The following is a 26,248-nucleotide window of genomic DNA, read 5'->3' on the forward strand; positions in this document are numbered from 1 at the left end:
TGCAGGCAACCACAGCCATCTGGATCCTGGGTGGACCACCAGCAAGAGCGTAACCCATCATGGCCTACAGACAGACCAGTCCAGTCACCCAGGTTCTCTGTTTAGCGGAAGGAGAGAGGGCCATCAAAAAGAGAAGCAGAGGAACGGCGAGGAAAGAGGCACTTTCAAATGTCAACAGCACATGCTGCACTCAGACTGCAACCATGGAGCCATACATGGGAGACTTTTACATCTGTGCCATGGAGTGACCTTTTGAAAAACCTAACAAACCCTGAAAACATATCTGGGATTTCATCGCAACGCGCCCCATAAAAAACACAGAAAGGTATGCAGCCAGTGTTGCAGCATGGTGGTCCTGCACGTCAAAAAGGGTAGGGCTGGACTCATTATTTGTAAATGTTGACCATTGCACCCTACGGGGAGTAGGCAGTCGGATTCAAATTCCAATAGGAAAAGAAGAGGAAAGATGAGAAGGGCAACAGGAAACAAAGGCATGGTTTTATTTAGGTCAGAGGAGGAGGTGGCAGATCAAGAGATGAGTAGAAGGAAGGGCGGTGGACTGGAGTGTTGAGGTTTTTTGGACAAAAGGTGATGTACTGGTTGGCGGCAGCAAGTGGTACTGTGTGCTGAAAGTGTGTTGTAGACAGGTATACCAGAGGGAATGGGGTTCACACTACAAGCTCACTGTTCAAGCACCAAAGGCCCAACAAACCCTTCCCCAGGATATAGATGGAGGACTCAGCCAAGGGCAAGTTAGAACGGTTTATTACACAAACAGATAGGGATCATACAGGCAATTGAGAATCTCCCGAAATCACAGCTCCTGAGCCCATGCCCTCACATGTCAAGTGGCTTGTCTAACCCTTCCTCAAAAACAATCTTTTACATTGTTGCAGGATTAGCATTGGCTCTTGCCCTCTGCCATCCACCCATGGATTTGTGTTCTCTGATTGCTGATCTCCCAAGGCCTGGGACCCCACTCTGTTCTCAGCGCTCAGTGCACCTTCTCAAGGTGATGAGAAAGACTGTGTTCCAACTGTAGCCATCACTGCTACCACTTGCCTTTGAGAGTGCCTGCAGTGTTGCAACGTTTTTAAGGAATCCATGTTTCACTTTGTGACTGTTACACTGGGAACTCATCTTCCAACCGCGAGTCAATGACCATTGTCTGGCTCGGCCGCACAACGTGGTTGAGAACTTTAATATCGAGCTCTCTGGGCTGCAATTTGTGAGGATTTGTGCTAGTATTTTGCAGGTGGCTTCTGGTCTCTGAGGCCCAGGAATGTGCTGCTCATCACTGACCTTGGCTGTTAGCCCTAGCCTGCTCCTTCGTGCAGCCTAATTCTGCTTTTCTTCGCCTCTCGTCCCGAGGCCCGTGGCCTTGTGTAAGCTCACTACAGTTGTACTAGGATTTCTATATATCCATATCATGTTATATTTCTTATAGGTTAGTAGTATTTGGCTCTTTCAGGCTCTGTATATAATCCTGTAGTTCCATATGGTTAGTTGCAAGCTTGCTCTGCATCTCTTCTTTGCCTTGCGTTTGGGCTAGTGAAAAAAATAACAAAGGCGTTCAACAGTATATATATGTATCTGTCCTCTATCTATAGAACTGTGCAAGCATGTAACTTTGTGCATGGGTGCCAGTTTGCTACATGACTAACATTGCTATGTTGTGGAGTCACTAATGACGTCAGCACAATGGATGTTTGGCATTAGTCAATCTGATTCATTGAGGTGTTTGCATCCATGATACGTGTTGTGGCACCTGTATCCATAAAGACGTTGACAGGATAAGGTTTGAATGGTTGTCTGGGAGAATATCTGTTTGCATATGTAGATGTCACTGGCTCTCCTGGGGGCTGTCCAAACAGTGACTTGCATCTTGCGTTCTTGGCTCTTCGGGCTGTCATGATCATGGGGGTCAAGAGGGGCATTCCAGGGACCCTCTCTTGAGTGTGCAAGGGGGGGTTGAATGAGAGTACTAGAGGAGGTATACAGAGTGAGTGGAAGCTGACTGAGGGAGTGAAAGGAGGGTGACTGGGAAGAAGTTTGGGAGGAGTTAGTAGTGGTGGGGAGAGTAGTAATGTGAAGTGGAGAGAGTAGTAGTGTGAAGTGGGGAGAGTAGTAGTATGAAGAGGGGAGAGCAGTAGTGTGGAGAGGTGAAAGTTGTAGTGTGGAGAAGGGCGAGAAGTACTGGTGTGGAGAGGGGAGAGTAGCAGGAGTGTGGACAGTAGTAGTACAGGGGAGAGGGATGGAAGAGGGGAATAGGAAAGTCTAAACATCAGAGGGTGGAGGTAGGTTATAGAACAAGCGAAAGAGCTATCGGAAGGACAGAGGAGGAAGATGTAAGACGCGATTGGAGAAAAGATAGGAGGAGGCTGATTGAGAGGAAAGGAGACACAGAGGAACATCAGGGGGTGAAAGGAAGAAGGTTGAGTGGGGCTTGAGTGACTGAAAGGCACAACACCTACAGCCCCTTAGAACTAATCCGACATAAGTAGGTTTAGACTAGAAAGTCCCAGAGTGGGAGTGGACAGAGAAGGCGAGAGCCTTTCGGCCCTCGCTACCAGACTGGCAGCATTTAGACAGTAGGGGTAAATGATCTCTATATACTAAATTGGGAAGTAAGGATGACTCGGCTAGGGGGAAAACTGCATTAGATGAGACACTTGAACCATCTATGGGAGATGCTGTGTTCTTTTAGGCTGCCTGTGACACTCCCTCTATTAATCTTGTCCATTTGCAATCTTGCAATCTTGGTTGATGGTGATGTGTTGTCTACTACCCACTTTACAACGCAAACCGATTAAAAAAATAATTCCTTGCATTCTGCATGAACCACAGTGTGGTACTTGCATCCCATTTTACTGTTTATTAGCCAGTTTTGCCATGCTCAAGATGCTGCCCAATCTATGCAATGGCTGAGGCATCAAAAGAAGGCTGGAAATTATGCAAGCATCTGCAGTGAGCTTTATTTGTTTCAAGGCCAGTCAGATCTGAGTTGGGGTATCCCAAGATTGAGGTAATCTGAAACCTCTGTAGGACTGTGATTTTCAATCCATCCCCTCCCACCAGCTCATGTTCACCTACCTGAAATATAAACAGTCACTGACGGTCTCTGGGATCTATAAAGTCGTACACTTCTTTATTGGTATTTGCTGAATCTTTCTTGGCAGTTGCTGAAGTGTACAGTATAAGGCATTTGGATCATCTGGACCCTCCTACTAGGTAGCGCCATCTGGAAATGGATATACGCGATTATTTCGATTGCGAAAATCGAATACGAAAATTACGAATTCAAAATGTTTGCAAAGGAAATAATCACGCACATTACCACCTATATCCAGCCTTGCTCCCTCCACCTCCCAATCCATTAAACACCCATACTTACTTCCGGCGCCCAATTTACCTGTACTCCTTCAATGCTAGGCAGACCCTGCGACCTGAGTTCTGCCTCCCCATTGGCAGGCGGAACATCCGCTGCAGGATTTTTTTCTTTTCTAAACTCTTTCTTTCCCGTTTTCCTTTGTATGGAAGCGTGGACATTCCCTTCCACCCTGAATACCCATAATGTTGATCAAGGGATGCGAGGGACACCCCAGCAACCCCGGCCCTCCTTGATCGTCATTATGGGTTTTTGTTATTTTGGCACTGGCAAATTCAGCATTTTTGCACCTGCTGTTTTTTTAATAGATTTTTTATGCTGGTTTGCAGAATCAGGGCCTGAAAATTGCATTGCCGAATGAACGCCAGGGGACTACCACCTCTCCCTCTTCTGGATGGTTTCAGGCTTGCTTCCCTTACCGGGCTTGCCACCTTCTGCAAAATGCCAGGAACCTCTCGACAGCCCCAGAATTAAATGTGCTTCACTTGCGGTTTCTTTTTCTGCCTCCCCATCTCCTCTCTCAGCTTTAACTTCCTCCACCCTCTCTTTTCTTTCTACTCACATATACTCTGCTTCCTCTTCTCCTCTCTGCTCTCTCATCCATATATCATCACCCAAGATCTATTTCTCTTAGGTGGGGGTATGGGAGTTGAGAGGGCCCCAGTCTGTTGTGCCTGATGGCATGACAGCAATACCACGGTACATGTCCATATGTGCAGAGCCCCATTCTGGCCAGTGTCCTTCTCTTTGTCTCCTAGAGCGGACCAATTCATCAGTCTTAGAAGAAACAACACCAGCCCACTGTAGGGAAGGATACCAAACAACAAAGAGCAGGGAGAAACAGAGAACCAGCCCGGGAGCATCCAGCTGATACACAAACTAGAGGGCCCATTTGGAACAAGGAAAACCTGTGGCCCCTTGTGTGAACAAAAGGCAGGGATTAAGCCCCCTTTTGAAGGCTATGATGTTTGTCCCACCTTGCTGGAGGTAAGAGCAATCAGTGGTTGGCCCAGGTAACCAGAACAGGAAGCTAGCCAATGAATGGGGAAGAGGGAGTTTAAAAGGGAGGACAGGAAACAAAATGTGTGGATATTTAGTGGGAGGTCAAGAGTGTAGCAGGAGGAACTTAATGACAGACTGGGCAACGTTGGGTATTGGTTTGTGGGCAAGAGGGTTACTGGAGTTTAAATGTGCACGAAATGTGAGTGAGTGATTTTAGTAGTGAGAGTAGAGAGCGAAAGGAACATGACTGGGAAAGTGAAAAGGTGGCAAGAGAGAGGGTGTAGTGCAGAGTGAGTAGTAGTTGTAGCGTGGAAAGGGGAGTGGGCATAGTGTGGAGAGGGGAGAAGGCATAGTGGGGAGAGGGGAGTAGGTGTAGTGTGGAAAGGGGAGTAGTTGAAGAGTAGAAACAGGAGTAGCAGTGGTGTGGAGTGGCGAGTAGTAGAGGTAGTAGAAAAAAGGGACAGAAGAAGCAGCAGCAGCATCAGGGAGATATATGGGATACATTACTCACCGTAATCGTATTTCTGATGCTTGTATCTGCTTAGATTCACATGCTGTGCATAGGCCGACATCTAGTGGAAGCTGCGGAGTATTACAGTTTGTTTTTCGAAAGTCGAAAATGGGCGTCGACACAGGCGTGCCAGTAATACTATCCCTAGTGTGACGTCCACTGTACCCAAGATCCCTCACGCGTGTAGGATCCTCAGATTGTATTTTTTCTGACATGAGGAAGCATGAGGAGTAGCGTGAGTACAGATAATCCAAGCAGATAGACAGAAAAGGTAAGACTACAAGCAATCATGCGCCTTCTCTCGGAGGGGAGGAAGGGTGGGTCGCATGTGAATCTAAGCAGATACAAGCATCAGAAATACGATTACGGTGAGTAATGTATCCCTTCTGAGGCTTGTGGAATCTGCTTAGATCACATGCTGTGCATAGATTAGCGAGCAGTACCAGAAGAAGGAGGTGGGATGTGAGAAGGGTCATGAGCAAACAGGTGTCTTAGAACCGCTTGTCCCACTTGTGTATCTGTCTTGGAATGAGTGTCAATGCAGTAATGCTGAGTAAAAGTGTGAATAGAGCTCCAAGTAGCCGCTTTGCAAATGGTGTCGAGGGGAACATTTGCAATGAAAGCCAGAGTGGCACCAATGCCTCTAGTAGAGTGGGCCCTTGGCGTAAAAGGCAGAGTCTTGTCAGAAAGAGAGTAACACAGCTGTATACAGTTGATAATCCACTTCGAGATAGCGCCCTTAGAGACGCGATCCCCCTCTCTGCCTGTAGCTACGGAGACAAACAGTTGATCTGTTTTCCTTAGCGGTCTGGTTTTATTTACATAGTATAGGACCGCCCTACGCACATCTAGGGTGTGTAGTTTCACCTCAGCCGAGCTTTGCGGGTTCTGGAAGAAAGCCGGAAGCTCGATGGACTGGTTTACATGGAACTTGGATATGAATTTAGGTGAGAACCTAGGGTGTGTGCGTAAAACCAGTTTGTCCTTGTGGATAGTAAAGAAAGGATCCTGCACTGACAGAGCCTGAATTTCACTGACCCTTCTTATGGAGGTAATGGCTACTAAGAAGGCCGTTTTATAAGTCAGGTGTTTGAGACTACTTTTATGCATGGGTTCGAATGGGGGTCCCATGAGCTTAGCTAGCACCACGTTGAGGTCCCATCCTGGCGGTGGGTTCGAAATAGGAGGGTGAAGTCTCTTTACTCCTTCCATGAAGGCTTTAACCACTGGTACTTTCCACCACGAGACCTTGTTATGGGATGTGGTGTAAGCCGAGAGGGCTGCCAGGTGTACTTTCAGCGAGTTAAAAACCAACCCTGCATCCAGCAGGTGGAGCATGTATGTCACAACGTTGGAAGGAGTGCAATCAACCGGGTTGATTTGTTTATTCTGGCACCAGATAACGAATCTTTTCCACTTATCAAAGTAACAGTGCCTTGTATTTGGTTTCCTGGACTCCTTTAGAATGTCCATACACCTCTGTGGTAATTTGAGATGTCCAAACTCTATGACTTCAGGAGCCATGCTGCTAGGTTCATAGAGTTGGGTTCCTGATGCACTGTTTGACCCTGTTGCTGGGACAGTAGGTTGTACCAGGCTGGGAGTCTGATGGGTTCGCACACCGCCATCCTGCGTAGGTGTGGAAACCATGGTTGTCTCGCCCACATGGGAGCAACTAGGATGAGCGTCATAGATTCCTTGTTCATCTTGTACACCACCTTCCTGATGAGAGGAGTTGGTGGAAAAGCGTACGCAAACATCCCTGACCAGTTCATCCACAGGGCATTCCCTTGGGAGTCCGGCTGGGGGAACCTGGATGCAAATCCTGGGCATTGTTTGTTTTCGCTTGTGGCGAATAGGTCTATAGTGGGGAAACCCCACTGAGAGAAGAGATCTTCTACTACGTCTCTGTGAAGGACCCATTCGTGTTCTTCTGGGAGGGAGTTTCTGCTTAGAGCATCCGCTAGGGAATTGAGCTCCCCTGGAACATGTTGCGATGACAGGAAGATGTTCCGTCTGAGTGCCCATATCCATATTTTCTGGGCAAGCTTGGACAGATTTGGCGAACGAGTCCCCCCTTGCTTGTTCAGATAGAACATGGCTGTCGTGCTGTCCGTCCTGATCTGCACCGACAAGTTCAGTAGATGGGGCTCGAACGCCCTTAGCGCTCGGAATACTGCCAGAAGCTCTAGCAGATTGATGTGGTTCTTGGCTACTGAGTGAGACCAGAGACCCTGAGCTGTGTGGTGGAGATGGTGAGCTCCCCACCCAGTCAGGCATGCATCTGTAGTCACCACGGCTTGTACTTCGGGATCGTAAAAGGGTTTCCCCTTTGCGAGATTCTCTCTTGTCCACCAGTGTAGGCTCTGTACGAGTGTTGGCGAAACGACCACTAGATCGTCCCAATGACCACTTGCCTGAGACCACTGTTTCGCCAACCATTCCTGCATGGGACGCATGCGCAGACGCGCGTGGGGGACCAGGTAAATGCATGACGCCATCATGCCCAGTAACCGCATAGCTTTGCGTACTGTTATCTGTTGACCTGACTGATAATGCGGAATTTGCAGAAGTATATTCCGAATTCTTTCTTCCGAAGGGAAGGTCAATCCTTTCTGAGTATCTAGGATAGCTCCTAGAAACTGTTTTGAGGTGCTTGGCACCAGACTTGACTTTTTCTCGTTGATGGAGAAGCCTAATTCGTGGAGGAGGTCGATAGTCCTCTGAATGTTTGACCTGCAAATTCCTGGGGTTTCCCCCGTTATGAGCCAGTCGTCCAGATAAGGGTACACCGGGATTGCTTCCCTGCGTAGGTGTGCAGCCGCCACCGCCAGTACCTTGGTGAATACCCTTGGTGCTGAAGCTATCCCGAAGGGCAGTACCTTGAATTGGTAGTGGCGACTGTCCACCTTGAAGCGCAAGTACTTTTTGTGCGCTGGGAGCATGGAAATATGAAAATAAGCATCTTTCATATCCAAGGTTGCCATGTAATCCCCCTTTTTTAGGAGGGGGATTACCTCTTGTAGCGTGGTCATACGGAATTTTTGGGGCTTGACATATTTGTTGGCAGGCCGTAAGTCCAATACTGGGCGCATTGTCAAATCTTTCTTTGGCACAAGGAAGTAAGTTGAATAGATACCCTTGTTTACCTGGTGTCCTGGGACGAGTTCTATCGCGTCCTTTTCTAGCAGAATGGCGATCTCCTCGAGAAGGATCCTTTGATGCTCTAGGGAGTGCACTCTTTGTCGTGGAGGATGATTCCGGGGACGCTGCAGTAGTTCTATACAATATCCTGCGGATACTGTTGACAGCACCCATCTGTCTGAGGTGATCCCTTCCCAAGCCTGGGTGAAGGTGGAAATGCGTCCCCCTACTGGGGTTGCGTGGCAAGGGACCCTGAACTGAGCGTCACTGTTTTGGTGGAGGCGTGCCCCCGCCCTTGTTGGGGCTGCCTCTGCCTCTTCCACGACCTCTCTTGTTACCCCTGCCGTAACTCTGGGTAGACTGCTGGTTGTTATTCCATTGTGTACCTTGTCCCTGGGCATAGTTGCCTCTTTGTGAATTTTGGCCGCGTGGGCGACGAAAATTATTGTTCCCCCTCTGGTTAGGGGGTTTGTTGGTAAGCTGGCCAAGGGATTTGAGAGTCTCATATTCATCTTTGGCATTTTTAAGTGCGTCTTCGACCGCTTTCCCAAACAATAGGTCGGGTTCCACTGGCTTGTCTATTAAAGAAGCCTGGGTTTCTGTCTTGAATCCCGACTGCCGTAACCACGCATGTCTCTTGATAACAGTACCTTCTGCTATCAATCTCCCTGCGTTGTCAGCGGCGTCGAAAGTTGCTTTTAAAATGCAACCAGACACGGCTCTCCCCTCTGCCGAGATCCGAGCCAGCTGGCCCTTTAACGGTTCTGGAGCAGAGGCAATGAGCGCCGCGACTTCTTCCCATTGATGGCAATTGTAACTAGCCAACAGGGTGGTGGAATTCGCAATCCTTGCTTGGTAGGCGGACGTTGAGGCTACCTTTCTGCCAAACCCGTAAAGTTTTTTGCTCTCCTTGTCGGGAGGAGCTTCTGATGAAGATAAGGGCGTGCCAGCCCTCTTTCTAGTGTTGGTCACCACTAGGGAATCTGGTTTAAGATGTCCCTTTATATACAGAGGGTCAGACTGGGCTGCCCGGAAAATCTTTTCAATTCTGGGGTTGACAGCTCTGGTGAGGTTAGGATTCACCAGGGAAGGATCTATTCTTCGTTGGATGGATTTGAGGATAGGGATGGTCTGAGCGACCGGTCTTCTCTCTCCTACAAACTCCTCCGCGAAGTCCCTTTCCTCCTGTACACCGTGGGTGTCGATGTGGAAGTGTTCCGCTGCTCGAGCGAGAACCTCGTTAAGGAGGGGCTGGTTATCAACTGGAGAGTCAGTAACTGGGGCTTCGCTTTGTACTGGGGAATCTACTCTGTAAATTTCCTGCTCATCTTCTCCCTCCTCCAGGTCCTCATCCTCTGCATAGTAATCTGTCCCGGTTTGTTCTTCCATAAATGCAAACTCCTGGTCCTCTTCAGGGAAAACTTGTCCCTGATAACTGGGGAGTGGAGTAGAATATGGAGTGGAGTAAGGCTGAACCTTGAAGGGTTCAGGTCTTTCGACCCGGGGCTCTTTACTTAGCGGGATAGGATCGGAGGAGCCTGAGGGTGTGGCCCCTTGAGGGTTATATGAAAGAAAGTGTTCTGGGTTCTTATCATAAAAATCAGCCAAGGAAGACATCCTAGACATAACCCTGTCTATGTCTTCACTGGACCATTCCCTGGAACAGGGTATTACTTTAGCAGGTGATTTATTTTCAAGGGTAGACTTGTGTTTGCTTGTCTGCTTAGGCTTTACAGGGGTGGAAGGCTGTGCTTTCCGCTGTTTCCCCCCTTCTCCGTGCGTGGAAAAATGTTTTCCCTGTCCCTTGGGGGCCCCAGAGACTTTCGACGCCTGGCGTCGAGGGTCTGGAGAGGTATCTGTGTGCTTCGGGCGTGGGGCCTCACTGATGTTAACCGCGGTCTCGGTATCTTGGAGCGCGGCCTGGGGGTGGAAGTCGTCTTCGTCTCCCGACGATCGAACTTCCGTTAGTGTGTGTAGCGAGGCACTCTTGGCAAGAGTGGATGATTGCCTTGCGTCGTGAGGCGATCTCGATCGAGAGCGCCCAGAGGACACCGAGTCGGACCGTTCTTTTTGTGCCTCTTTCCGGGAAGTCGACGTCGTCGAGGTCCGGTTGGTCTTAGTGTGTTTAGTGTGTGTTAGGTGTGTAGCGCTTGCGTCGCCGGGGGTCTTCCCCATAGCCGCCTTGCCGGACGACCTTCCGAGGTCGGGGACCTGCGCTCGTCGGCTGTCTTTCGACGCCGTAATGCCCTCGCCGTCCGAAAGTACGGCGTCGCTGCCATCGCTGAAGGCGCCCTCCGCTGCCATGGCCTCCTGCCTGGCGTGGTGGGCCCAACGCTTTGTCGAACGGTCCTTAAGTGTCTTAGGTTTAAACCTACTACACGCTCTGCAGTTCGCTTCGGGGTGATCCCTCGGCAAGCAGAGATTGCACGTGGCGTGCCTGTCGACCCAAGGGTATTTGCGATTGCACTTGGGGCAGAATTGAAAAGGGGTACCCTCCATACGCACCTTAAGGCAGCGGGCTGCTAAGTGTAGGAATATATATAAATGTAACTATATATCAAGAGTGAAGAGTATGTACCACCCCCCACTCTCCCTACTTGTAAGGGCCGAGGCCAGCGGCCTACTAGGCCCGGGCCGAGGCCAGCGGCCTACCGAGGCCCAGATCCGTCGTGCAGCAGTCGACGGTCGATGACTTCTCCAGCCGTCGTCGAGGTTGAGGGTCGACGTTGGGGTGGGGAAGGGAATGAATAAGAATTAAAATTATAATAACAGCAAAAGTATGGCTAAGGCCAGGGAACTCCGCAAGATGCTTCCGACCAGTATGGCGGAAAAAAACAATCTGAGGATCCTACACGCGTGAGGGATCTTGGGTACAGTGGACGTCACACTAGGGATAGTATTACTGGCACGCCTGTGTCGACGCCCATTTTCGACTTTCGAAAAACAAACTGTAATACTCCGCAGCTTCCACTAGATGTCGGCCTATGCACAGCATGTGATCTAAGCAGATTCCACAAGCCTCAGAAATATATATATATAGAGAGAGAGAGAGAATATAGAGTAAGAGGAGATGGTTGGTGGAGTAGGAGCGAGAGAGTTGGAGGAGATAAGGGTGAGTTAGAACAAGTGAGCTAAGTAGTCAGACATAAATGGCTAAGAGCCAGATAGACCAGAGTGTCTTAAAGGCACCAAAAATACAATCTAAACCAACCCGAGATCCAAGAGCAGGGAACAAATAGATAGTTCTCGGAGTGAGAGTTAGAGAGATAAAGTGGTTGTCCTTAGGCCATCATCTTTAGAAAGACAGTATTTGGCTAGCAGGGGTTACCGATCTTTATTAGCGTGCCCTTGCTGTAGAATGCCCAGCACTCATTTGTTCGTGGTGATCTTTCTCCAATGATTGACAAAGTTTGATAGCCGGTCTCCCACTGGGGTGCAAAAGTGGGGGTACGGGTCCACAGTCGGTTCAGCAGGCCTGCTTGGTCATCTATATCCCGAATGGTGGACAACGATGTTGGCCTCCACTGCCGTAGGCCTGGGAGTGGCCCCTCTAGGATTCCTGGCTGGTCGAGCGGGAGGGCTGATGATTGGGGGTATTGTACCCCTTGGGAGGACCTGGAGACTCTTCCCCTCGTGGAATGAAAAGACGACTCTCTTTGCCGCAGGGTCCCCAGAGAGCGTGCTGTCTCTGTGTCGATCTTGATGGCCTGGAGAGTGTTATCTACTGCCTTTCCAAACAGGTTATCCCCATAAAACAGCATGTCCACAACCTAGGTCTACATGTATGTGTGGAAATGTGTGACCTTCAGCCAATTCTGGCACCGGAGGGAAACACCATTCCCCATCTGGCAGAACCCCGAGTCCGCTATGTTGAGCGTGACTCTAATGGTGTGGTCTGAAGCCACCTCTCGTTCCTGGAACCGGGCCAAGGCCTCGGCCATCTTGTCTTCATGGAGGAAGTCCAGGATGGGCCCAACCTTGTACCGCAGCTACCTGTCATATCAAGACAGGATGGCGGGGGCGTTGGAGGCCTTGATGGTGGAGGCTGCTGTGGTAATTGACCTTCCTGGCCAGGAGGCACCATTGATAAGGGGTTTGATGATCGTTTCCTGGCGGCGGCTGACACCACCGATTCCGGATAAAGGCTGAGAGCCGAGACTCCAGGCGGCTGAATCCAGGACTCGATACTGCTTTTCTCTAGCCTGTAACACTTTGCTGCCATGGTTTTAAGCGTCTTCATGATTGCCAGTGAATCCTTGCAAACGTCGTCCAATAATGGGACCAACACACTGGTCTTCCTTGGGGTTTCTCTTCGCTGATAAAGGAAGCCCTCCTTTTTCTCTTCCGGGAACCAGATTGAATAGTTTGGCTACCTTCGAGATGATGGAATGGAAGGAACCAATTTTGTCTAGAGGTGAAGTCCCGGCAGGCTCGTCAACATCTGGCAGTTCCCCATCGGCAGGAGCATAATCTTCATACTCATCCGTGTGCATTGTGGTGGTGTCAGTGTCTGTGCTAACACAGGGTTAGGCCACAAGCAGAGGTCCAGGTGCGAAAGACGCCCTACAGGACATTGGCTGACACCTAAGTGGCATGGGAGGACTTCTGGCTGCAGCAGGCAGCAGCTGTTGAATCTCTGCTACTAAAGTATTCAGGGTTGTCAGGATGTCCAGTGACCTCTCCCTTTGTGCAGGAGAGAGTGCAAATGGCGCAGCTGTAGTAGGAGCTGGGGTCAAACCCCTTGATGGGTCAAACAGCCATTAGGGCTCATGGGACTGTGATCCTTCTCAAGGCACGAGTCCATGGCCTCCCTCTTGATCGGAGTAGAAGTCTTCTGGAAATCTGCATGTGGAAGCAAGTCTCACTCTATCAGAGTCCTTCGGGAAGGAAGCTATGATGTTAATCTGCAGAACAGAAAGAGGTGCCACCGCCAACAAGGTTGTGGTCGGGAACTTTGACAGAGGTTTCTGTGGTAGGATTTGTCGTCGTCGTGTAGGTGGAGACAACAGTTGATAACTTTTCATCGCTGAAGGAAGAGCTGGTTTTCCTGACTTTATCGACGTCAAGGTGCTCGTCGACGAAGCAATTGTTGATGTGGCCGTTGTCTTGGTCGTTGACCAAGAGGCCATCAAGGAAGTGGTGGTCCTGGTGGACACGGTTGTCGTTGACGGCACTTGCGTCGCCAATGCTGACAGGCCTCCAAAAGGTCTGCTCTTGGATGGCTTGTTTTTGGATGGGGTCAGTGACTTCCTCGCAGATGGAGGCAACCCACCAGTAGGCAGGCTAACCGACGGTGACCGGCCCTTTCCAGAACTTAATCCTGCAGGCGCAGTGACAGCTGAGAGTGCAGATGGACTGTGATTCTTCACCTTCATTTGTATCCCCCAGAAGGAGTATCCTCAAAAGGACCTCGACCTCTTGTTTCCAGAGGGAATACGCTCTGCTGGCACCAGATGAGGCATGGCTGTGCCCGGAGGGCGCCTCAGAGGCCCTCCTCTGCTCGATTCAAGTCACTGACCTCTGGTGGTGATCCTTTTTGGTCTTCGACGAGAAGGAACGACAAATGTCACATCCATTGGTGGTGTGATCCAGGTGAAGACAAAGGCAATTGAGGTGCCCATCTTTGATGAAAATTATCTGGCCACAGGTCTCACAGGCCCTCAAGAGACCTTTCTTCGCCACATCAGAGAGGCTTGAGGTGAAAATGTAGGTCTAAGCCTGGGCCTGCTGAAGTCACGAAGTGAAGACCTGACGATGAAAACAGGACAGTCTTAGCCGACAACGGGTCCCCGCTGCCGGTATTCACTGCGCAATGGTAGATGAAGAAGAGATGGAAGAAATCTCACAGAAATGTAAAAAAACAGCAAAAATTCCATGAGGTGCCAAGCATGAGGACTCCAGATACTAGAAATGTGCGGTAAAATCTGAAGATGGTCACCAGGGGTGGAGCGTAGGGGAGCAAGTGTCATTGGCTGGGGGCAGGATGACCCAAAGTACACTGATAGGCTATAGGGGAGCCAAGCAGTTTGCAGCTTAAAGCTAAACTGCTTTCTTTTTACTGAGGATTCCCAGCCTGACGACGGGGAATATTCATGAGAATGTAAGTCCAGGCTGGAGAATCGAAGACGACTGGAGAAGCCACTCCAGGAAGAATACTAATACATGGTATGAATTAAGAGTGTCAAGGGAAAGAAACAGACAGAAATAATACAATAAGGAGATTCCAAGACTGGGGAAGTCTCAAACTCCATAAAACAAGTGAACCCTATAATGTACAAGGAAGAGGTTTGAAAGGTGGTATCAAAAACAATGAGTATCATAAGTTGGAGGCCAAAGTATATGAACAGTTGGAAAGAGTTACAAGAACTTGTGAATCAGACCCGCCAGTCTTAGCTAAAGCGATCATAAAGAGACATTTACATTTGGAAGAGTGGGGTCCGGTAAATAAGTCTCGAGAACAAGTCACAAGACAAAAAGACAAAGCGGAGGCCATTCGAAAAGACAGCTTCTTTTGGCCGAGTTTAGTTATTGGTTATTAGTGGTAGGAATAGGTAAGTGTAGGTTTGGACTGAGGACATTTTTCATTTATCGACTTCCTGTTGGCAGACGAGCAACCTTTAGTTGAGTTGGTTAGGCAGGGAAATACCCTATAGCGAAAGGGCGAGATAGGTATTTTCTTTATTCGTTAAATAAAAAGTTCAATTGTCAAACTTGAGTGCAACTCCTTCTTCCGACCCACCCCACCATTCATACACAGTCTCTGCACTGACATGCTATGACTCCTGCACAGATGGAGGCCTTCCCACTCTCGTGAGGACCATAACTATACTTCTCTGACCTTGACTCTCTCAAGTCTTCTCTTGATAGTGCTAAAAGGGATTGCTACCTTTCTCTCATTGACACACACTCCAACCATCCTCGACTTCAAGAAACCCTGAACTCACTCCTTATTCCCTCTAAACCATCACCCATACATTCTACTCTTTTAAAAGTTACCTTGCTGAATACTTTGCTTCCAAAATCAGGGAATCTCTCCTCACCCTCCTCATATTGCCTCCTACTACTTTCTTCACTCCACCTATTCTACCATCTTTCACTGCCTCAATCTCCCATTGTCCCCCAGTGGCCTCTCACTTTGCTAATCTCTTCAAGCTGTCCTTCGATTTCACTTGCTTTAACTCTACTTTCAAAATGGCCAGGGTTATCCCTCTCCTGAAAAATGAAGGTGCTGATCCAATCCTAATGACCAACTTTCAAGGTGTTTGAAAGAGTTGTATTCAATCGCCTTACTAACTTTGACAGGTACAACCTTCATGACTCCCGTCCAAGCTGGTTTCCACTCCTGCCACTTCGCTGAAACTGCTGTCCTGAATGTCTCCAACGTTATTGCCTCTGCTAAACATTCCAACCTATCCTCTTATCCTAAACCTCCTTGACTTATCTGCTGCCTTTGATACCATTGATCACTCTGATCTCCTCAATACACTCTCTCTGCTTGGGGTTCATGATCTAGCAATTGTCTGCATAGAGTCCTACCTGTAACTTCGTGAATTATCTGTTTCCTGGAAAAAAAACACCTCTCAACTCATTCCTCTTCTCGTTGGTGTTCTGCAAGGCTCTGTCTTGGGTCGCCTCCTGTTCACACTGTACACTTCGGCTCTCGGGGCACCTAGCTCCTGCTTTGGGTTCTCGTACCAACTCTTCTCTGACAACACCCAAATCTTTTTTTCCTTTCCTGAACTCTCTACTGACCTAGCTACCAAAATCTCTGACTGTGCCTCTACTATTTAATACTGGATGGCCTTACACACTTATGTTGAACTCCTCCATAAACAGAGGTGTTTTTCTTTCGTGCCAAATCCTCTTTCTTTTCTCCTCCCCTGACACTCTTCCCTACTCTTCTTTAGCTAAAAACCTTGATGTCATCTACGGCTCTTCACACACATTCTCTACCTTCATCTCCAAAATTGCAACAGCGGCTCGCCTCAACCTCCTAAATATTAGCAAAATCGGGCACCCTTTTCCCTTCAAAATCGCTGAGCATCTCCTAACCACTATTATCTTCTCTAAACTGGACTACTGTGCCAGTATCCCCTTTGGTCTTCCAAACTATGCATTCTGTCCCCTTGACAACATTATCAACTTTGCTACCAGGATTCTCTTTCAACTCCCTTGTTTCACCCCTACTTCATGCCATCGCCAGCAGGCTGACTGGCCAACTATCCAAAACAGGGCCAAATTCGAATTTCTCCTACTTTTGCATAAATCCATCCACTGTAAGGTAGCGCTGTATATATTCTCTTCTATCCAGTCGTAGAAACCCTCTCACAGCCTTCACTTTATCTCCTCCAACCCCATTGTGGCACCTTGCCCACACTGTGCTTCCTCTCTTTCACTCCTCTTTCTCCGCTTACCTGGAACTCGCTGCCCTAGGCAATTTGAAACACTGTCCACTTCGATGCATTCAAAAGCAAATTGAAATCACACCTCCTTGCTTTTGAGCCATCTTCTTGACTCACCACTCCAGCCTTGCTACTTACACAGCCCCTCACCACTAACCAGACTCCTCCCTCTCTTTTCCCTACCATACTAGCACTTAATAGTTTGTGGTCACAGCTCACGCTTAGCTGGCTAGACTGCCTACTTCCTGACCTTTACTTGTGCTAGGTTTGCCCACCATATTATTCCCGGTATCTGTTCAACAAACCCCTTCTCAAACCCAGTCATCATGCCACTGAAACTCTCCCCATTATAAGAGGCTCACTGCCTCCCGTTTATCTGCTATATTACCTTTTGTATGCTCCTTTATGACCAAAAGAGCTGTTTTCCCTCAATGTATGCAAAATACATGCAAATAGAGTATTCCAGACTTCCAGGTGAACCAATGCATCCTCCTGAGAATACCAGCAAGCAGAGAAGGGTAATCAGGGTGCCAAAGCAATGCACAGAACTTAAAACAGAGACACAACTTATTTTTCCACCTGGAAGGTGGACTTCCTCATGGGAGACAGGGAAAACCAGTGTGCCACAGCACAAGAGACAAGTGCCTTTATTCGTATTTGTTCCTAAAGCTCACCAGGTGGTCTGAATCAAATCCAATCCCTTGATTTTTCTTATGTATCAATATGAACCAAGATGTTGGCCTTGAGTTATTGGTTAATCCTGCAGCTGTGACAAGACACACACTTACAAGAATGCTGTCTACTGAAGACACACAAAAACATCAGGAGGAATCTAGCTACTGGTGTCTGTGTTTCCTTCCACAATGAAGGGATCCTCTAAAGGAGATGTGCTGATAAACAAAGGTACTAAGGGATTCTGCTTGTCAGTTGTCTCCTGGTGGCAGGATGGTTTGTTTTTATTTGGGCTGGAATAAGGAAGAGCGATGGGCATAATGCATTAACCTCAATTAGGGGCAGATATTTTCAGGCCGCTGAAATGAAAAAAAAATGATAACCAGATGTGTTGTGTTCGAGACTACCAGTACTACTATTACAATAGAACTGAAGAATATCAACCAAAGCCTGCCATTACTTTCAGCCACATCCTGGTAAACATTTGAGTATGTTTGGCATTCCTGGGAGTTGCCTGACCTTAGAAAAACCCCTAAAGCTGTGTGAAGTTAAACAGAAAATAAGAGAAAGAAAATAAAGTCTCTAATGTTACAAATGACACTTTTGGGTAGTTCACCACTGTTTAAGCAACAAAGTTGGCTTGTTAATTAACATACATAAATAAAACAGTGCTTTTATTTTGTTACCAATCATCCTCATTCACTGGAGGCCAAATGTTATGCAAGGGCCGACATAGCACTCCATTATCGGATACACTTGGGAGCTTGTGAATTAGTTATATGTACACGCCTAACAGTCATAATAAAACATACCTCTGTTTTGAAAAAGACTTGCAGTACAAACAAGTGACTGAATCGGACATCTTCTGGAGAGCATGCTTGGATTCAGCATCTTCTGCATTCAAAGCTATCAGAGAACCAGCCTGCGTTCCTGCTATTATCCAGTGCTCTTTGTCACTGGAGAGGTACATAATGGCCAGACATAAGATCCTGCTATCAGCAATGTCCTGCAAAAGAAGAACATCATTTCAGCTTGAAGCACATTGCATTAGTCCCACAAATGAAAACATCATTATTGAATGGGGACCTCTAGTGACTGTACCTTTACCTGTATCCAATCAAATTGAACCCCCAAACCCTGCTCTTTACAGAATAGGGAGTAGAAACTTGTGCTTAAGGTCAGGGCTGTACCAGTTCAGGTGCATTCACCTTCCACAGGCTGCTCTCTATGCTGCTGCAGGGATATTGCCATAGTCCCCACAAAGGGTTTGCCATAACATGAACATGGACCAACAGAAAATTCCATCTGGCCATATGGGTTTAAGGAGTTCTTATTCTTAATTTTCGTACAGAAAACGAAACAATTCGGTGACTTGAGAAGACCTCCAATATGAATTCCCCTTCCCTAAGGAAGGCTTAACCTGGTGTGGCCCCAGTGTTTGTTGGACTGTGGCCCGCTGGCTTGGTCATAGCCACAGGGCTGGGTGGGACCACAATAATCTTCCCTCTTCCCCAGAATAGCTGTGGAGCGAAAGCATGATAAGCAGTCTTCATTATAGGCCAACATTCATAACACAAGATGGGCTACCACCAGAGTTCCTTCCACACTCCCACCTTTTATATTAGTGGGAAACATGGCAGCTAGGGTGGATTCAAAATCCCCAAGGTGATCGCTCTTTGTAGGACCAATAAAATAAACATAACATAACTTTAAACATACATGCACATTGCTCCCTAACATGATAACATGCCCGACCTCTGGTGCAATCCCCACCCTCGGCATCTGCACAGACTACCCATCTGTTTCTGTGTCCAACCTCCCACAGAACCTGACCACCTGCAAATGCCAGCACTATAACCTATAGGACCCTACTGGTCCCATCATTTGAGCCATATGCTTAAATACCACCATACTTTTACACAAATACATAATATTGTACATGTGATAATGTCTCATGTTTGAATCAATTCTAAGTGCACATGTACATTTGTAGATCACTGTCCGCATAGCCGATACAAACAGGCCCCCTGATCTTCTATTCAGACTATTTTATACGGCGACCCTTCCAGGAGCAGAACATGTTTGTCCCTTGTTTCCCTTCCTGGCCCAAGGGACAGGCCTATGTGCTCCTGCATGCCCCAGAGAACACTACCACCACTGCTGGGCCGAAAACCCAGAAATTCTATCCCTTTTAGCAGTTGGCCTGGGGCCCATCACTCTCTCTACTGTGCGCCTGTGTGGTGCAGAGGGTGAACAAGACCAGCCTACTCTCACACATCAGCACTTTAGAGTTGCTCCACTTGCTGGGCTGGATGAGCAACCTGGGAGCACTCCTTGAGTACAGACCTGCCATCGGAACCCCAGATCCTCCTCTTTATCTATTCCTCACTGCTGACACAGCCTGGGTCTGTGCTGATTCTACCTGCCTGCCCTGTTTGGTTCAGGGGCAGGGCTGGTACATCCTGCAAGACACTTTCTTCTTCCTGAGCTGCACTGTTGACACAGGCTGGACTTTTATTTTGAATCTGGATGCACCACTGACATGGCCCTGCGAAAAGAGCATTGTTTCACCCGAGCTGCAATGCTCATGCGGCCTGGGGATTTAATTCTTGCATGTTCGCTCCGACATATCTGATCAGGCTTTCTTTTCCTCAGTCGTGCCCTGGGTGCCCAGAGCCCCCTCAGGTAGGGACAGCTTAATGCTCCTGCTCTTTGTCAAACGTTCTAATATTCTGATTCTTGCCCATTGCTGCCAGAGCCTAATCCACCGTCTTGATCACATGGGGGTGACCTTTCTACTGTCCTCTGCCAACAATATTCTAGGAATCCCCTAGGAGGGATTAATTGGTACAGTTCACAGGTAGGAACATAACAATTAGGCACCAAAACACATTAAATATTGTGCTCCTGTGCCAACTACTGCCCTCTGACCCACTTGTCCATCCATTACTCTCCTAACTGGAATTTTATAGGCCATACATGTCAATGTATACTCTTTTCTCTGTGGGTCTGTCAATTGCTTTTTTGTTTGGGGCGTTTGCACTGGTTTGTTTGGGAAAACATTTATTTTGCCCCTCTTGTGGGCATGCAGGATTGCAAGCTCTGAAATAGGCCAACAGCCATTTTGACACCAGGCACAAGTACCTCCTTTGAGCCAGCCCTGCATACCTTTGCTTGAGTTGTCGCCTTGTGTGGGCCCCGCAGTCTCCCTTCTTCACCACTGGTATGTTTTGAGTAATAGCTCATGAAGATCTCAGCCTTCTAGAAGGGGGCGTGATCTCAGGAAGCAGCTCCATTCCTTCTCAAAATGTTTTATGTCTGTGTCAACATTCATTGCACGGTACCCAACTAACATGTGTCATCACCATTCGAACAGTCCATGCAGACCATTAAGGCAATCTTGCTAGCAATTTCTTTGGGATCATAGGAGTAATTGTGGCTGTTGTAATGCTAAAGCCAACAGAATACTTAGCTGAGGTACCTTCCTGCCCAACCTCACAATAATACAAAGGTTTGGATCCATATTCTCAGCTACATAGCTCTGAGGTCACATCACCCAGGGATGTACTCTGCCATGGATTTGGAGTGGGGTGCTGGAGCTACCCACCTCTACTGCCTACATGTAGCTAAAAGCTCAGCTTGCAAATCGGCCAAAGAGTCCTCCACAGTAAGCATTGGGGCGGAGCCAGGGATCTGGCTTAGTAACGGACCGCAGGAACAGTGCTCTCCGTTTTAGCTGCTATTGAAGAGGTCTGTATCCTCTGGTGGGGAGATTCCAAAGAGAAACTTGAACTAAACCCAGATGTGTCTTTGGTTGTACACAGGAAAAAACTGAACAGACACACAGTTACCCAACTAATCAGTTAAAACACATTGGGCCTCATTACACGGTAGGCGGTGAGCCATGGCGCTATTAGCGCCATGGCTCATGCCGGTAAAATACCGGCACCGCCTTGGCGGAAAGGGGATTTACCGCCCCATTCCAAGGTTGGAGGGGCGGTAAATCCCCTTTCCGCCATTGCCCTTCCCCATTTCTGCCCCATAGGGCTCGATGGGACTGGGGAAGGCGCTAATTACGGCACCGCAATTTTGCGGTGCCGTAATTAGCTCCGAGGTCCCTTAGCGGGTTGGATTTTAACGCCTGCAAGAAGCAGGCGTTAAATCCTCCAACCCGCAAAGGGACCTCGTAGTACGGCGGTAAGGGTTAACGGTCACCGTTGCCATTAACGGTGACCGTTAACCCTTACCGCAGTCCGTGTAATGAGGCCCATTATCCTGTTTCTCTTTAAAAGGGATATTATGTTTGCAATGCAAAAACAGTTAATATAAATCCCCAAAAAATTCAAGTTGATTCAAAAGCAACTATAACTTCACCATAGCCATCATAAACCAACCATAATTCCGCCATCAACATGCCCTGCTCATGGAGTGTATTGTGATTCCTTTTGGAAATTGAGAAGCTGAATGTTTAAACTATTTTTCACAGCTATGGGTATTTTTGTGTTATTGACATTGATATTTAATTTGTATTGCGCTCGTACACAAGTGTTTCAGAGCGTGACGAGACAAGGGAGGGGAATAAGGGAGAACAAAACAACGATCTTACTATGCCCAGTGACATTGAGAACACACAAGTGCATGGGAGAGGGAAAGGGGAAAGTACATGGGGGGGGGGGAGTGGAAAGTGCTGAGCAAAGGAATACAGATAGATAATAAATAAATGATAAAAGGCAACATACAGTGGTAGTGCAGCCAGCAAGTGGCAAATGCTAAGTTTAAGGCAACAGACATGGTGTGTCTGATAAGTGCAGAAAAAAGGGGGGGTGCTGTATGGTTACAGATACAAACCCGAAGTGCAAGGGATTGCCAGGAGGCAGTGCTGGTGGGTGGCAGGGTGAGCCGGTACCTGGGCCCGAAAGTCAGAGGGTAAACAAGGTGCACAGTGCCGAGACAGAGCAGATCAGCAGGGGAGAAGAGGAGCGAAGGCAGAAGCAAAGGGAAGGTCTTGAGGTGCTTCCGGAACCAGAGGTAGTTCTTCTCAAGTTTCATAGTGGCAGGGAGGCCGTTCCAGAGATCGACCCAAGCTTGTTTCTTTGAAAGATGACTGACCCTGGGGGAGTTAGGTGGAGGAGCACAGAGCTCGGGAGGAAAGGTATTTACGGAGGGACAACTGAAGGTATTTTGGACCAAGGCCCCAGAAAGCCTTGTGGACAATGCAAAGGGTTTTGAATTAATCCTTGCAACCGCTGGGAGCCCGTGGAGAGATTTCAGGGTTGGAGAGATACGATCCCAGGGCTGGAGGGCCATGGACAAGTCTCACAGTCCTGTCCTGGATAGGTTGCAATGGGTGGAGAGTAGAAGCAAGTAGATTTAGAAAGAGGCTGTTAAAATAATCCAACCCTGAGAGAACCAGGGCTCGAGAGACAGTGAGCTTCTGGGGGAAGGAGAGGAAAGGCAGAATACCTCTGAGGAGGTGCAGTAGGAAGTTTGATTTTTTTTTTTTTTTTAGAGACATCAGAGATGTGGGCAGAGATGGAAAGCGTGGAGTCAAAGAGGAACCTGAGGTTCTTAGCCTCGCAGATGGGGGTAGGAGGAGGGCCAAGGGAGGCCGGCCAGGAGTGACAGGACAGGAAGGTCAAGGTGTGCCGTTGAGGAGGATCTTGGTCTTGCTGGTATTCAGGCAGAGATCGTTGATGGCCCAACAATCCTGAATGGCTGAAAGGCAATCGGAGATGAGAGAAGGAGAGGAGGCGGATGAGGGAATCCTGAAAATGAGCCAAGTGCCATCAGCATAACACTGAAAATTGGAGCAGAAAATAGCTATGCGGTGGGTGAGATTTGCCAGGTATTGTTTGAAAAGCCAGGATGAGAGGTTAGACCCCTGGGGAACAACGCAGTTATAAAGGGAGATAGATGAAAGAAAGGACCCATGTTGGATCTGAGAGGGTCGATCAGAGAGGAAAGAGGTCAGCCAGGTCAGAACCTGATCAGTGATACCCAGGTTATCACGGAGACGGTTGAGCAGAATGTATGGTTGACTGTGTCAAAGGGAGAAGAGAGATCAAGTAGGATGAGGATAGAGTGGATGTTAGAGTCAAGGTTGGAGAGCAGATCCTCACCGATGTTCAGGACAGCAGTTTCTGTGCTTCTGGCAGCTCTAAAGCCATTGAGACAACCAACAGAATCAGAGTTAAGGTTAAGCTGCGAGATGGCCAGCTTTTCAAGGAGTTTGTCCAGAAAAGGAGTGATGGAGATTGGGCGATAGTCGGGCAAGAAGGGTCATCAGTGGGTTTCTTGAGAGGAGGGTGCACAAGAGTGGTTCAGAGGGGAAGGAGAGGTTCCTGAGGCAAAGGAGGGGTTGCAGAAATCAGACAGGGCAGGAGCGAGGGTGTCAATGTGGTCCTTAATGGTTTTGGAAGAACAGGGAGGAACCTGTTTTGACAAGACTTTCATAGATCAGACTTGTCTAGAGACCTTGTCAGGGGAGAAGAGAGGAAAGGATGAGAAAAAGGGTGGAGGGGGGCAGTGGCTGTGAGTTCACAGAAGGAGAGGAGAGGGGGAGGGGACGAGAGGGTGCACAGGATATCCTGGGATTTAGAGATGAAGTGAGAGGCAAGGGCCAGGCAAAGGGCCTGGAAAGCGACAGGAGAGGTAGAGACTGCAGAAGGGTTGGCCAGCTCCTTGCAAATTTTAAAGAGTTCGGCCGAGTTGTTAGATGCCGCAGAGACACAGGCTTGAATGTGGGCTCTCTTCTTAGTATGGACAGAGAGTCAGTATTGCCTTTGGAGCAGGCGACAGGCCAGTTTGTCAGAGGATGAACAAGAAGCCCTCAATTTCCTCTCAGCCACCCTACATTTACGTTCAAGTGTAGCTAGGTCAGCGTGACATCAAGAATTGCACTTGGCTTTATGCTTCAAGCAGATCCTCATGACAGGGGCAAGAGCATCAAGGGTATCTGAAATAGAGGAGTAGAGCATAGACAGGGCTGTGTCAGGATGTGAGTAAGCCAGAGGTGGAGGGGGGCGGGGTGTAGAAGGTGGCGGCGAAAGCCTCAACTGACACGCTTCATGGGCCGGATGACGAGAAGGTAGGTGGCAGTGTTGGGGTTGGCTTGGCCTGGGGGGGAATCAGAGGGGGGATGGGAGGAGAGGAGGGAGTGATAGCTCCAGGAGAGAGTGGTGAGAGGCATGGAGAGGGGGAGGTGAGAGGAGATCAAGACATCAAATATATGCCCTGCAGAGTCAGGCCAGAGGGGAGGCTAGAAAGTGAGAGGGAATCACAGAGGTCACGGAAGAGTACCGAGGAGGAACAAGGAGAGTCTAGATTGATATTGAGGTGACCAAGGAGGAGTTGAGTGGTTGAGGCCAGGAGGGAGGAGCAGAGTTCAACCCACTCACTGAGAAAGGAGGTGATATGACCAGGAGGCCGGTAGGTATGAAAAACAACCCCAACCAGTTTGGTGTAGTACCCTCATTTGCTGAAGTGCAATAGGAAGAGCAGGTATGCACATATTGACAAGGGCATGGCCAACTTGCCTGTGGCATGACTGGTGGCGAGTTTGCACAAAATATGACCTTAGACCATGCCCCAAGAAAAAAACTCAGTCATGGTGAGCACTGGGGGACTGTGGGCATGATCAGTGGGCACATTGACCAGGATTTGGACTCCAGTCATGCCCAGGGATCCCCAAACCATGCATTGTGGGCAATGGTTTCTGGCTACGGTTAGTGAGCATTTCTGCTTAGGCCATGGCTTTTAGCCATGACACGGTCCCACAAACTCACCCATAATGAGCACTGATAATGGCAGATTAAGCATGGTAAACATTACTCTTAGCCCTTTCCACTCCACACATTCCTTGCCAATCAAAGATCAGTCTTCCCAACAGCTAGCTAAGAATCGTTTTTGCAGTGTTCCCTCAATGGAACAAGTGCCTCTTCCACCTGTCACTGCAGAGGTATCAGGCAGCTTGAAAGCAGAATATAAGATTTAAAGGTCTTTATTATAACAGAAAACAAAGGGGTTAGTGCTCACTCGACAGGGGTAGTAATACATGAATACAGCACCACAGAATAACAGAACAAAGTACAACTCCATGTTAGGACAGCAGTCCTCATTCCATTGCTTTTTCCATTAGGTGTTGCCTTCCCATTGGGAAAACAATGTCACTTTGGGCCTCTAAGGTTTTAAGTGTCCTCCTCCTCATCCTCATCCTCATCCTCAAAAGGAGCATCTGCTTGATGAGGATTTTCCTAGAAGAGGGAAACTGTATTTAGAGGTACCTTATGTTCATCTTCATCTGTAGGACAATGCATAGTGTTTGTAATGGAGTTCTTCCATGTTATTTCATCAGTGGAAAAAACATTGTTGAGATCAACAATACTTTATTTCTTCTACTAGATGGCAATTCAAAGATATTCTAGAACTGGTACGATGATATAAACATACTCCAGCCCTGGAATATATGAGGATGCTGGATAGTGTGAGAAAAAACGATATTGTACTCCTAACAATATTTTTCCAGACAATATTATGACTGGATACCATTTGCTGAGCAAATAAACATGGACTCAGAAACGGCAATTTTTTAAGGGCATCTTCCTAGCTGCTTAAGTTTCCCAGTTGGGCAACCAAAGATGCCTGTGGGCTGCAATGGACAAACTGCCGGCTGATGGTGCACCCCTTGTTTTGTAAACAGAGCCACCAAATCCATAAGAAGGGAATGGGTGGCATATCCAGAATAAGCCCCTTCCTGAATAATGAGGGTTTTTGATGACTTCTCTTTAGCCCACCATTTTCATAGTCACAGGTCCTGCTGGGGTGGATTTACTGGGCTGAAACCTAACTGCCCGCTCAGATCTTCCAGCTCATCATCCAACATTATGTGGCTTGTGTACTTGGAATCAAAATCAATGGAAATGGGAAGGCAATTGTGGGCAAGTTTTTAAATTGCCTAAAAGGTGTCTTCTCTTGAGAGGAGTAACAAATAGGGAACTACAGTATCTAGTGCATACACTCCAAAAACTGTATTAAATCATCATTATTTGTACAAGTTCATCAAAGACTGCACCTTCATAACTCTGCAGTTTCTGGGGGATATTCTCTTCATCTCCAAGTTCAAGAAAGAGG

The 26,248-nt window shown here is 48.1% G+C and overlaps 1 protein-coding gene across 1 annotated transcript in view; it reads right to left on the reverse strand.

The window, feature by feature from the left end:
* Positions 1 to 26,248, reverse strand: part of LRRK2 (leucine rich repeat kinase 2) — a 2,398,611-nt gene that overhangs the window by 219,597 nt on the left and 2,152,766 nt on the right. The window contains exon 45 of the mRNA XM_069629211.1: positions 17,932 to 18,125. Within this exon, the coding sequence (XP_069485312.1) occupies positions 17,932 to 18,125 (194 nt within the window). The remainder of the gene's footprint in view (positions 1 to 17,931; positions 18,126 to 26,248) is intronic.

The sequence above is a fragment of the Ambystoma mexicanum genome, chromosome 12 (assembly GCF_040938575.1).
Source record: "Ambystoma mexicanum isolate Mex_15411 chromosome 12, UKY_AmexF1_1, whole genome shotgun sequence".
In the NCBI taxonomy this organism is placed as follows: domain Eukaryota; kingdom Metazoa; phylum Chordata; class Amphibia; order Caudata; family Ambystomatidae; genus Ambystoma; species Ambystoma mexicanum.